The following is a 13,120-nucleotide window of genomic DNA, read 5'->3' as shown; positions in this document are numbered from 1 at the left end:
ATTTGTCCTCCAAAAGGCTTTTATCACCTACGTCTTTGTTGAACCTGTTCTTTTTTCTTATTCTTCTGTTAGAAACACACACCCTGCCACCGCTCTTTCCTTTCCACGTAATACTAGTCATACTTGAACCCAATTATATGCATTGGTCATTTATTCCCCTTTCCCTTTCCTTCTTTCTCTACTGAATCCTTTCAATAACATTTTGAAAAATATGGATTCCTATTCTCAAGATGCAAAGTATTCAAGAAGAGGGAAAAAAAAACAAATAACAAACAAGTCACACAAAAAGGGAGGCGAACGGAACAGAAAAATTAAATTAAAAAAAAAATTTATGACCTCATGGTATGTTAATTTTGTCTCTCACTCAGTTACTCTGAAACCTCTCTGCCCTCCACCCCCCACCCCCCTCCTTCTTTCCACCCAATAGCAAACACTTGCTTCTCCCTTTGTTGCCATTTTTTTCCATCCTTTTTCAATACAATTATTGACAATCTTCTTCAAGACAACTTCTTACAACATTTAGTAAGAAACAACACAAACGAAAATATAAGTTGTACCTTCAAGATTGATTAACATGAAAAAGTCAATTGATGTTCTCTCTCTCAAAAAAAAAAAACTCAATTTAAAAGTACATTAAATTGTATCAAGTAAAAAGTGCTACTTACAAATATCAAGAGTAAACAGAGTAAACAGAATAAAAAAAACAGAAAAACTTTGCAAATGGCTAAACGAATAATGTATTAAAATTAGTCAACGGTGATAGTAATAGTAATAGTAATAATAATGATAAAAAAAAAATACTAGATATTAAGAATGTGTATAGAATTCAAAAACAGCATATCCTGGTTTCTCTTCTCTTTCTAGTGTGGGTATCTCAGAAAAAAGAAAGAGGTTGTAGTTGTTCAATGTGTAGACCAAAATTGTCAAATGGTTAATGGTTAATGGTTGGTGATGGTGGTGTAGATATGTCCTGTTGAAAACTATAAGCTAATTTTTTGAGTTTCTTTTGAAGTATAACGTGGATTGATGAAAAGGGGTGTGTTTAGGAAAAGAACAAAAAAAAAAAGTTATTGAATAGGTTGCTACAAAATGAGCAAGGGGTGTATATTTCCCATTCAACTACTTTATGGTAAGAAATTGGTATATAGCAAACAGTTTATTTTTTAATTCCTCCAAAAAAAGCAAAGGACAAATTCAAATAAAAAAATTATTAAAATAAAACGTGAGCTATTGGTCATGGTTGTAATCGATTTGTAAGTGTTATGAATGTTGTAGTAATAGTAGTGGTGGTAGTAGTAGTTTTTTTTCAATAAAATAGTTGGTGGTGTATAGAAAATTGGCCCTGGCCCTGGCGCCGCTCCCCAATTTAACAAATTTTTTTTCTTGTTTGATTGATTGATTGATTGTTTTGATTGTTTTTTCTTTTGGACAAAAAAAATTTTTCTAAGCTTGGGACATTGATGGAACACCAGTTCTTGGAGCAGAGGTTCTTCTTGAGGAACCAAACAAGCCACCTCTAAACAATCCGACAGCACTAAAGACACCTGAAAAGATAAAGATAAATGCTGAAAAGTACAAAAATGCAGTTGAGGCTTGGGCCTTTCTACATCTACCGGTTGAGCCTTGGTTGATATTGTTGTTGTCGAGGTAGTCTTGGTTTCCACAAGAGTGTGCTCTGATACCAGCAGCAATTGCGGTGGCAGCAGCAAATGTGAAAACAAAGTTCAAAAAGTCAAAAATGAACAAAATGACTGGCCAAGCAAAGGCATCAATGAAAAATGCAAAGATACCATAGAATGATGAGGTCAAGAGACCAAATGCAGCTGCAAACACAGCAAAGTTGACTTGTGGGTTGTGTTGTGTAATGGTGGTAGCCGCAAGGGAACCAGTCAAACCCAAAGCAATGGCCAAGAATACAAAGTTGAATGCTCTTAAGATAACGTCTCCAATTGCCAACATTGTGAATTAGTAATGATTATATATATATATATTTGTGGGAGTGCGTGAGTGAATATAAGTTTAAATATATTTATAATCTCTAGTGGAAAATAAAAATAAAAAAAAGGAACTTGCTAGATGGATTGAATATATTAAAAGAGGTAGAAAAGAAAAAGAAAAAGAAAAAGGAGAGAAAAGAAGAAAGGAAGAAAAAGAAGGAGGAAAAGAAACAATTGATGGAAGGGAAAGCTAAAGAGGGATTCATGGTTACATTTATATACATTTGGAAAGTTTGGTTGTTTTTTTTTTTTCTTTTTTGACTGTTGCTATTCTCCCGTCTGTTTTTTTTATTTTATTTTTTTTATTTTTTTTTATTTTATTTATATTTTATTTTTTTATTTTTTATATTTTATTTTTTTTTACTGTGTATTCCTTTGTTCCAATCTGCCAGTGTCATCCTTCAATTGTAACCAATTTTATTTTTTAATTTATTTCAGATTAGTAAGAACCATAAACATTGATGAAGTAGAAGAAGTAGAAGGGAAAGGGAAAGGGAAAGAGGGAACACTTAACTCACATTATGCAATAATTTTTTTTTTTTTGGGGATATAGCAATCATACAGAAGAAAGCTACAGATTAGGTCACAGATAGTATGCTAAATTATGTCTGAACTGCTGCAGCACTACTATGAAGTATGTTTGTATGTGTCTGTTTGTATGTGTCTGTGTATGTCAGTAAAGCCTGTTCTCTATTGTTTTCATCGAGAAACTTAATAAAAGAGTTCAAATAATAAAAAAAAAAAGGTGTTATTGCCTAACTAATTTAGTTTCTTTATTGTTGTTTGTTTTTACTCTTTGAAGTATTCTTCTTCTTCTTTCAAGTGTATTGATGTTAGTTTTAGTGTGTCGGGTACATGTTATGGATGATATCGAAAACGGCAACTATAACTAACACAGAAGTAAAGTATCAGAGGGAACTAGAGTCACAGAGTCACATAGTCACAGAACGGGCTGTTTTTCTTTTTCTTTTACAAAGAAAAAAGAATGAATGGAATTTCAGTATGGGTGTTAAAAAAAAAAACAATGTATATACATAAGAGAGAGAGAGCGATTATTTCAAGGAGTGGTGCATCAGGCATGAGGGAGTAAAGAAGCAAGAGATAAAGAAGGAAAAACAAAGAAAAGGAATGGAATGGAAGAAACCCACAATTATTTGCCTTCACCTTCGTCACAAGAAATATATCTCAATGGTTTTGCCTCATCTAGACAAAACATTGCACTTTTGGATTGTAAACTTTTAGGTTATGAATAACCGATTGGACAATTACGGACTCCTCCCCTCCTCCTTCCTCCTTTCTTCTGCTTTTCCTTCATATCTCGAGCAAACTTCAACAACTTTTCCATTCAAAATAATTACATAAACAGAAAGAATAATAAAAAAGAAAAACCATTTGAGGTCCAATTGTTGAAATCAATTGGCTTTCTAAAAGCAAACAAAAGGATGCTGAATGTTGAAAAGAATTAATAGATAAATTTTTGTTTTAAAAAATAGACAAATGATATTGTTAAAAGGCTGGATCTAACTATTTTACTCGTCTCTCTTCATTTTCTTGCATTCTTTACTCGACCCTCCATCCTCCTCCACCTCCATCTTCCTCTACTTTGCACGGTGCCTCCTGTATCATTATTTACTTCTTTTATCTCCAACAGATATGGGTCACCTTTTAAACGGCATTAAAATTATTAAAATTATTAATAAAAAAAAATAATAATTTAAGATTGAAAAATTCGCTCAAGTCAATCCCGAGATCTCTCAATTCAAAGCATTTCTCAGTCGTCAGACAATGCGTGGGGTACTCATTTCAAATCTATACTATATATATATGTATGTATATGAGAATCTAGGGTTGTTTCTCTATACCAACTTACTTTTGCCATGTACTAAATTCTTGATTTGTCAAATCATTTTTTAGATAAATTGGCCTAATATATAACCGTATATCTTTATCCTCATACCAATATCATTATTCCTTCAACTTTTCCGCGTACACACACACACTGGCTGTCTCTCACTCTCTTTATCACCGATTGGTCCTTGGTATAGAGATTAACCAAACAGATTTTGTAGGGAAGTCTAGGAGGAGGAGGGGAGGGTTGTTGACAAACCACAGTACAAAACTCTAATAGTCGAAAGAAAATAAAAAGTTAAAAATAATAAGAAAATAAAAAGAGTACAAAATGTAGCTCGGTGTATTTGCATTTTGTGTAATTTCTATTAGTTGACAAATTATCCAAATGGGGTGGGAATTTGGCGCTTTTTGGTCGAAGCTCAGAATTTCAGTTTCCTGTTTTACGAATTGGGAATTATTTTATTTAATTTAATTTTTTTTTTTTTATTCTCAATCAATAAAGTGTCTGTCTGTGTCTGTACTTGTGTCTGTGTCTGGACACAGACAACATAGAGACATGCCAACGACACATCAAATGAAATTATACAAAGTTAAATATAAAGACCCATCTCTTCTCCCATCATTTGTTGTGACTTTGACAAACTAACCTTGTATTAGACGGTGTGTTCCTCATCTTCTGGCGTCACTTTAAGATCACGTTTTCTTTCTCTTTTTCTCTTTTTCTGTCTCTTCCTTTTCGTTTTTTTTCTATTTTTTGCGTTTTGTAATCATCCATCATCTACTCGATGCCACTCTTTGAATTGTATATTTTTCTTTAATTCTAAATGTTTTTTTTTTATTTCTTTCTTTCTTGCTGCTTTCTTTGCTATCCTTACATTCCTTTGCTATGACGTCCATCTTTGCCCCCGATTCTATTTTTGTTCCTCTCGTCTTTTTAATTTTTTATTTTTTATTTTTTATTTTTTATTTTTTATTTTTTATTTTTAATTACCGTTTTTTTGCTCATTTAGTTGTTCCTTTTACACCCTTACACACATACTTACAAAGAACTTTATAGTCATTTACATATAAGAAAAAGCCAAAATTTATTTTTTTGTTTTTGAAGAAAAAAAAAAGTGTAAGAGCCGAAAGCCGCATACGGTGGGTAAGTTTCTTTAGGTAATTTCCACTATTGAGAAATAATACTTCTGTGTTTGTTGTTTCGCCTCTTAACCTTCTTTAGCAATCAAAAAGTATTCCATTCTTCTCAATCCAAACCTCAATTGGGAGATGTTATTGATTGCTGCTGCTGCTGCTATCACCCACATTTTCTTGCCCTTCTTTGCTCTCCCGTCCTCCCCTTTTTCATTTCTGTTGTTCTAAATTTTGCAACAAAAAAGACTGGATGACAATCAACTCAGTATACATACTTGCAACATACTTACAACATACTAATCAGTATATATGAATGTAGACACACACACAGATCAGTAGTAAGTCATGCACAAAATATTACCAATCCGAGTTTTCCATCGAGTAAAGCAGGAGCTGAAATTGGTGTGACTCCTAGTCGAAAGGGCTGAAGATCGACTCAAATTGAAAATTATACGCTACTCCATTCCCAGTTGCTGTTTTTTTATTATTATTTTTCCTTAAAAGTAAAGGGCTAAAATTACGCGGCTTTTTTAAATATATGTATATGGCCCGGCTATAAATTAAATCCCGATTATATGCCACAATTTTCATTCTCTTTCTTCAACAATTTACCAATTCCTTCTTTCTTCTATTGTTCTCCCCTCCCCTACCTCACTTCATATATCTCAAAATTTTAATAAAATAAAGCTATTAAACAAGTACATTCTTTTGTTAAAAAAAAAAATATATATTGGCTAATCCGTATCTACTATTATGTAAAACACTATATATTCAACGGTGTTTCATATGTGACAAACACACACACACACACACAGAGAGAGAGACACACAATTCAATATATATATATATATATTCATAGATAAATGTGCAACAATATTAATAATAAACAAATTACAGAAATCATAAACGCAGTTCGCAACACCAAGTTGTCCATCGCACCTTTTTCCACCTAATACGAGTATGATATGTCCCCATCAAATGCCAGCTACTATCCTGATTACTAAGCTCCTCTAAAATTTATGTTCCTTTATCACCACTTCCTTCTTCTTCCTGTTCTCCCTCTCTCTGACTCCCTCTCTCTTTCTCCCTCTCTCTGACTCCCACTCACTCTCTCTTTCTCCAACTATCTTCACTACTCAATATTCTCCTTGAAATACCTGGCAACTTTCTCATCAACACTCACTTGAATAGGTTTTAACCCTTCTTCATTCACTACTTCTGGATCAGCGTGCGCTTGTCTCACAAGGTACACTGCAACATCACCATTCCCTTCAGCTAATGCATGATGCAACGCCGTCCACCCATCATTATCTTTTGCATTCACATTGACATTCTTGCCCTTCTCCACAACAGCTTTAGTCATACCCATTGAGCCCAAAGCCGCAGCACGATGTAAAGGAGTATATCCATTTTTATCCTTTTTTCTAGCATTGGCTCCATACTCGTCCAATAGTACATCAACAAATGGCAAATGGTCCTTCGAAATTGCCAAATGAAGTAATGTGGTTCCTTGGTTTGTAAGTTGATTTATATCTGGTTGTGGATCATGCGACATCAACAATTTAAGGATATCGACATTGCCCAAGGAGGCAATGATGTGAAGCGGCGACCAACCACTAAGATCAGTATAATTATCAATATCTGTATCTTTGGGTGTATGGTCAAGAATAAACTTTACAAGATTGTAATTATCCTTTGAGCAAGCCCAGTGTAAAGGTGTTCGATCATCTTCATCTTGTGAGTAGACAAGTTTAGGATGCTCTTCAATCAATTGCTCTGCAAGTTTGAAATTGCCTTCCTTGATAGCTTCGTGAATTTCGTGCTGCTTCGGCTGTGCTTCCTCGAGAGCCATTGTGCTTGTATCGAAAATTTTATGTATGCAACGTTAGTGTCGCTGGTTTATTTTTCCATGTAATTCAAGACTCTTGACAATCTTGAGGAATTTTAATATACTTTTGATATATATATATATGTATGTATGTATATATTACTTTTTTTTTTTGCTCTGGGTGGCGTGGAAATTTAATAATTTTAAATGTGGGGAGAATCTATAATGAAAAGGTGTCACCACTTATTAGTCGCGCATATCCTTTCTCCTCTTACAAGCCCGTCTTGTTTAGCCTATCATGCTCTGATTTTTGCACGTCCTACTAAACTATATATATTATAACGTTTGGTAAACTCCAAAAGTCCAAAAACAACAATCGTGTATTTATATAAAATCTAATTTATTAAAAAAAAAAAGAAGGAAAAATGAAAAAGTCGAAGAAGTAGAAGAAGTAGAAATAGAAATAGAAGTAGAAGAAGAAGTAAACTGTTCCCTTTTTGTTTTTTAATATACCAAAAATCCATCTAGTGGACCCCTTTAATAATTCATCATCTCGTTGTTTCTTTTGTTCCAGTTGATGTTAGTGGCCAGCGCTGACACCTGCTTTTGGCTTTCAGAGCGTTTATCAAATTCCTGGCTGTGATCCTGGATCTAGGTCCAAATTCGAGTTCGGATTCAAATTGGAATCTGAATTGGAGTCTGAGTCTGAATTTGAATTTGAATCTGAGTCTGAATCTGAGTCTGAGTCTGAAGGTGGTTGGTTGTAGAATGGTGCTGCAATTATCGTTGTTGGAATATTCTCATTCATCTCGACACCATGTTGCAAATCATCAACCTGCACAAAATCTGGTCCATCATCAATGAAGTAAGCATCCTGTGGTACCTGCATATGGTGTGAGTTAGAAGTGGTTCCAGACCTTTCTGATGATATCTTTCTAATGATACTTGCAGAGTTTATGTAATGCTGCGAATACTGCTTCTTTAACGATTCTAAATATATTTGATAATCATTATTTGGTTGAGATGATGTTGTGGGCTGCGGGACTGTTTTGGATGAGTTGATGGAGGCAATATTTGAACCAAAAGAAAATTTACGACTTTTGCGTGTAATGCTTGAATTTGCATTTGCATTTGCATTAGCATTTGTATTTGTATTTGTATTTCCCTTGGCACTTGTACTTGCGCTTGCGCTTGTGGTTGTGCCAATAAAACCAGCACCATCAAGATAAGGCCCTTCTGCATCCACATCTACTCCCAGCTCAATGCTTGATCTCGCCGAATCAACAACAAATAGTGCTTCGTTGTTGTTGATTCCATTGGCTTGCGTAGAATCTGAATGTTCATGAGTTGATGTATCATGAATATCTTTTTCATTAGAAGCATCATTGGACGTAGTGGATGCGGGCTGTGAATTAGCAATAAGATTATAGTTCTCATCCATTTGATCGTACTGGATCTTTGTTGACTTAAACTTGGTCGATGTACGTGGATTTGTGCAATGAGCATACATGTAATCAACCTCTTCCAACTTTAAACCTTTGGTCTCATACACTGTAAAATAGACAAATAATGTACCCAACACATTCAACCCGCCCCACATGAAAAATATTTTGCTACCCAATGCAGCCGTGTGAGCTCCGGTATCAATCAAGTAAGGAGTAATAAAGGCAAAAATAAAATTGACTAACCAATTAGTTGCTGCTGTCAACGAAACAGCTTTTTGTCTAATTGAAATACTGTAGATATCTGAACATAATGCCCACGTACAGCCACCCCAAGTACTGGCAAAAAATGTAATAAAAACGCATGCAAAGGACACACATAGTATTGCATTTGTCTGTCGTTCCTGAACACTGACACCTGCAATGGCAATAATGAAGTTCGAGCAGGCCATTCCTATACCACCCCAAAATAATAATGGACGTCTACCTACTGTATCAATCAATATGATACCCGGAATAGTGAATACAACGTTCACCACATACGTCACAAGTGACATTATGTACGAAGACTTGACTCCAGCAGAACTAAAGAAATTGACACCATAATAGAAAATAAAATTTACTCCCGAGCACTGTTGGAAAAATTGCACCCCCATTCCGGTCAACATTCGTAATCCTTGCTTGTGTCTACCACCTCCACTTTTGAAACAATCCCAAATCTTGGTCCTGCCAAAGGACAATTCATAATCATAATTAGCTTTAATCTCAACTAGCTCCTCAATCAAGTCGTCATCATCTTGAGGTAGTCGTCGTAGCTTTGCAAGCGCATCCAATGCTCTAGGTAAATTATTTTTTTGCGCATAAAAACGCGGACTTTCCGGTAAACACAACATACCTCCAACCAAAATAGATGACCATAAAAATTGCATTCCAATCGGTATACGATACGACCCAGAATTGTTCATTCTTCTGGTTCCTTGGCAAATTGCGCTAGCAATAAGGAATCCCCATGTGATGGCCCATTGGTAAGTAAACACCACTGATCCTCTTAACCATTTTGGTGAAGCTTCTGCTTGGTATAAGGGCACGATTGCTGAGAGTATACCCACGGCGATCCCAACAACTAACCTTCCAACACATAGTAGTGCAAGCTCGACTGAGCAGATTTGAAGGATGCAGCCGATATTGAAGATGATGCCGCCACTCATGATGATTGAAAACTTCCGTCCATAATTGTCTGAAGTCAAAGGCGCAATCAAAGCACCGATAAAAGTTCCAAGGGACAACGACCCAACGGTTATTGCACGCTCGTGTGTTGAAAAGTTTTGGCTGTTACCTGGAAAGTGTGTATACACATACTTCATTTCCAAGAGATCGTTGATGAGCCCAGTGTCGTAGCCGTACATGAACCCACCCACGGCTGCAACTAAACCGACAATAAAGGCTGAATTCGACGAGCTCTTTTGCCGTAGCTTTTTGTAGTATTCTTCTTCTATGGTATTGTCATAGAATAATTGATCGATAAACGACCATAGTTTCATCGTGAACTTTTTGTAGTTGTTTAATTTTTTTTTAGCTGATCTTGTAAATAAAAAATGTGGTTGATTGTTAGGTTCTCGATAGCAGATGCAATATATATAACATTACAATATATGGAAAAGTATGCAGTTGTAGCTCAAGATGTGATTGCTATTCTGGATGCGATGGTGTTGGTAGTGGTTGTAGTTGTGGTTGTGGTTTTTTGATTGTGGAACTGATGCGGATAGTTTAATGATAAACTTTATTATAGTAAACAAGGAAAAAGCTCCTCTTGTCAAGTGTTGAGTGTCTTCTAAGATGTGAAATGCAATCAGTATAATAGAAATATGTGGAGTATTGGTGAAGGGAGGCTTATTGTATATATCTCTTTAAGTCCTGGGATATGACTGTTGTTGGTGAACTTGGCGAGAATCTGAGAATCTTGAGGGTATGTGATTGTCTTTTGTTCCAATTTACGATTTCAATGAGGAGAGAACAAAAAAAAAAGAAACTGAAAAAATAAAGTATATAAAAATAAATAAATAAATAAATATAAAAATAAAAAATAAAAAATAAAAAATAAAAAATAAATAAAAAATAAAGAAAAAAAAAATATACTAAACTTTTGGGTAACAACAAGTAACTCTATCACCAACTTTGACATTTAGTTGATCTATGATTAAACGTCATGCTAGTAAGAATTCCTCTTTTCGCTTTTTTTGTTCTCCAAATCGAATAATTAATTTTGATCGACTGTTGACAATATATATAGACATGCTTATATTGGGTCCAAGGACTGTCCGCGCAAAAAGAAGAATAAAGAGTAAAAAAAGAAGTAAGAAAAGGCAAAGGCAAAGGCAAAGGCAAAGGCAAAGGCAAAGGCAAAGGCAAAGGCAAAGGCAAAGGCAAAGGCAAAGTGGAGGCTACCCCAATCTTTATTATCCTTCCTCTTACTTTCCTCTTTCTCTTTATTTCTCTCTCTATTGTTATTGTATTGTACTTATAAACTGCAGTTTATCTTTTTTTCGGTAATCTCTCTTCGCCGTTTTGCACGTCCTTCTATGCTACCAGTCTGGGGTAAAAGTTTTGCCTTTTGTTTAGCCACCAGGTCTATTGTTCACCATGCTTATACACCAATACGGACCATGTTTCCGAATCTTCCCACTAGCTCCTTATGAGCTACTTGCTTTTTCTTTTTCTTTTTTTTTTTTTGACTTTTATAACAAGCTATTTAACTTGTGTTTGATCTAGTTTTAATAAGGCTGAGTTGGTGTATGCAGATCACAGCTAATGTAGAAGTTTTGACCCTTGTATAAAAACCACGCAATTACTTATGCAAAGATCATCCCATAAACAATAGTTTCCATCGGTAATAGAATTGTTCTAAAACCAAAGAAAAAATTAAAAAGAACATAAAATACCAAATGTTTTCAATCACAAATCTTGCTAGTATTCTCCTTGTTTTCATTTGTATAATTCTTTTGGGATTCATGTATTCAGTTTTAATTTCGAACTGGTGTTGATTAAAATTGTTTATCTCATATTGTTGCAAAAAATATATGGACTTATCCACACCATCCCACCAAGCTAAGAAAAACAACAACAACAACATCAACAATCACACAATTCTAAAAATAGCAAAAACCAAAGAAAGACTAACTGTGAAATTGACGAAACAAGCAAAAGATCATTATTTTAGTCTTCACCAGCTTTTCAACGCTTTGCAATATACTTGTGATTCCAGAGTCAAAGATTACTTCTTAGGACACCTCTTTTTCCTCGCTGCTACCAACTACTATGAAGAAGAAGAATTTGAAAACAAAATCACTAAAAATACTATACTTGTACATTTAAGTACCCTTTCTTTAATTTTTTTTTTTCTTTCTTTTTTTTTACAACCAAATTGAAGACGAACCAAGAGAATCAAGACATTCACACTTACAAACATACAAACATACAAACAGATACCCCATTCAACCCATACACATATATATCCCCCCACACACATACACATACGTACACGTACACATTCTCCTTATGGCAGATACATTAAAAACACCAAAGATTATCGAAGATGTGAGATTGAACAATGTAGGGGAAGTCAAAATTAGGGATATAACCAATGAGGCAAACTTACGACAACGGTCAATGGACGCTCTCAAGAACCGCAAACAGGCGTCACACCTGCCTCCTAGCTCACACCGTACACTCAACTTATTTAAACTACTGCTGCAATTGTCGCACCAGATTTATTCTTCCAAAGTGAAGCCCATCACCAGTTCCTTGCCAGAAATGCTCTTTTATTTTATCAACCACTTGATTTTGCTTTGGCTTTTCTTTTTTATTGCAATTTTCAAAAACTTTCAATTCGCTTATAGAAAGACGTATCTTAAATTTTTATCGCTTACATACTATCCAAACAAGTCTCCACAAGTCATCCGAGATGACGTGAACCAAATGACAAAAATCCCCAAATCCATTTCTTGCATCTTGGACTTGAAGGATGACGATGATGAAAATGGGGGCAAAGATGGGTTCATGAACCTGATTAGTGAATTGGCTGCATGGACTGTGAGTGCCGGGATTAACAAGTTGATTATTTACGAGTATACTGGGGCGATGAATCAGAGCAGCGAATTTGTCGTGGACTTGAGTAACAACATTACCAAGAATTTAGTCTCCTATTTTGGAAGTGAGTCAGTACCCAGATTTTCGATCAAGGTGCCAAACAAAAACTTGATATTGTACAGCGACGAAACCTTAGCTAACAGCAATTTAAATGAGACATACGCCAGCGGCCAAGTTGATTTAGAGATTGATTTACTCAGTAGAGTTGATGGCAAGCCTACGTTGGTGGAGTTGACGAAAACCATGAGTGAGTTGGCAGTCAATGGCGATCTATCAATTAATGACATCACCATTGATTTGATTGATGAGGAACTTGTAGAATTGGTTGGACCCGAACCCGACTTGTTGATATGTTTTTCACCCTCCTTAAATTTACAAGATTACCCACCATGGCATATCCGATTGAGTGAAATATACTGGGAGCCTGATAATAAAGATGTTAATTATGCTGTTTTTATTAGAGCATTGAAACAGTTTTCTGGTAGTAAGATCAATTTGGGAAAGTAATACAATTTTAAAGTCAACGGAAGAATAGGAAAAACAAAAACAACAACTAAAGAAAGAAACAAACAAACAGACGAACAAACAAACAAAAACTTAAAGAAAGGAATCAATAGTACCAAATCTCCACCAACCCTTTTTCATTTGCATATCTAATTTTTTGTTTCAAAATTTTTTTTTTCTTTACCTCAAAAGTAAGTACTACTATTTTTCTTTTGGTT

At 34.9% G+C, this 13,120-nt stretch overlaps 4 protein-coding genes across 4 annotated transcripts; 1 reads left to right on the top strand and 3 right to left on the bottom strand. All coding sequences in view use genetic code 12, as the record gives it.

Moving 5' to 3' along the window:
• Positions 1-1,443: 1,443 nt before the first annotated feature.
• PVL30_003692 (uncharacterized protein) lies at positions 1,444-1,959 on the bottom strand (the record flags this gene model as incomplete). Its single annotated transcript, XM_001526244.1, has 1 exon — positions 1,444-1,959. The coding sequence occupies one exon, from the start codon at positions 1,957-1,959 to the stop codon at positions 1,444-1,446; it is 516 nt and encodes a 171-aa protein (XP_001526294.1).
• Positions 1,960-6,114: 4,155 nt separating this feature from the next.
• Positions 6,115-6,834, bottom strand: NAS6 (putative ankyrin-repeat protein; the record flags this gene model as incomplete). Its single annotated transcript, XM_001526243.1, has 1 exon — positions 6,115-6,834. The coding sequence occupies one exon, from the start codon at positions 6,832-6,834 to the stop codon at positions 6,115-6,117; it is 720 nt and encodes a 239-aa protein (XP_001526293.1).
• Positions 6,835-7,435: 601 nt separating this feature from the next.
• On the bottom strand, positions 7,436-9,793 carry SNF3 (Plasma membrane low glucose sensor; the record flags this gene model as incomplete). Its single annotated transcript, XM_001526242.1, has 1 exon — positions 7,436-9,793. The coding sequence occupies one exon, from the start codon at positions 9,791-9,793 to the stop codon at positions 7,436-7,438; it is 2,358 nt and encodes a 785-aa protein (XP_001526292.2).
• A 2,014-nt stretch (positions 9,794-11,807) lies between these two features.
• On the top strand, positions 11,808-12,905 carry PVL30_003689 (uncharacterized protein; the record flags this gene model as incomplete). Its single annotated transcript, XM_001526241.1, has 1 exon — positions 11,808-12,905. One exon carries the CDS (start codon positions 11,808-11,810, stop codon positions 12,903-12,905), a length of 1,098 nt encoding a protein of 365 aa, XP_001526291.2.
• Between the last annotated feature and the right edge of the window lie 215 nt (positions 12,906-13,120).

Source organism: Lodderomyces elongisporus, chromosome 4 (genome assembly GCF_030384665.1).
Source record: "Lodderomyces elongisporus chromosome 4, complete sequence".
Lineage (NCBI taxonomy): Eukaryota > Fungi > Ascomycota > Pichiomycetes > Serinales > Debaryomycetaceae > Lodderomyces > Lodderomyces elongisporus.
Note: the sequence above shows the minus strand (reverse complement) of the source record. Positions and strands in the feature narration are given on the sequence as shown.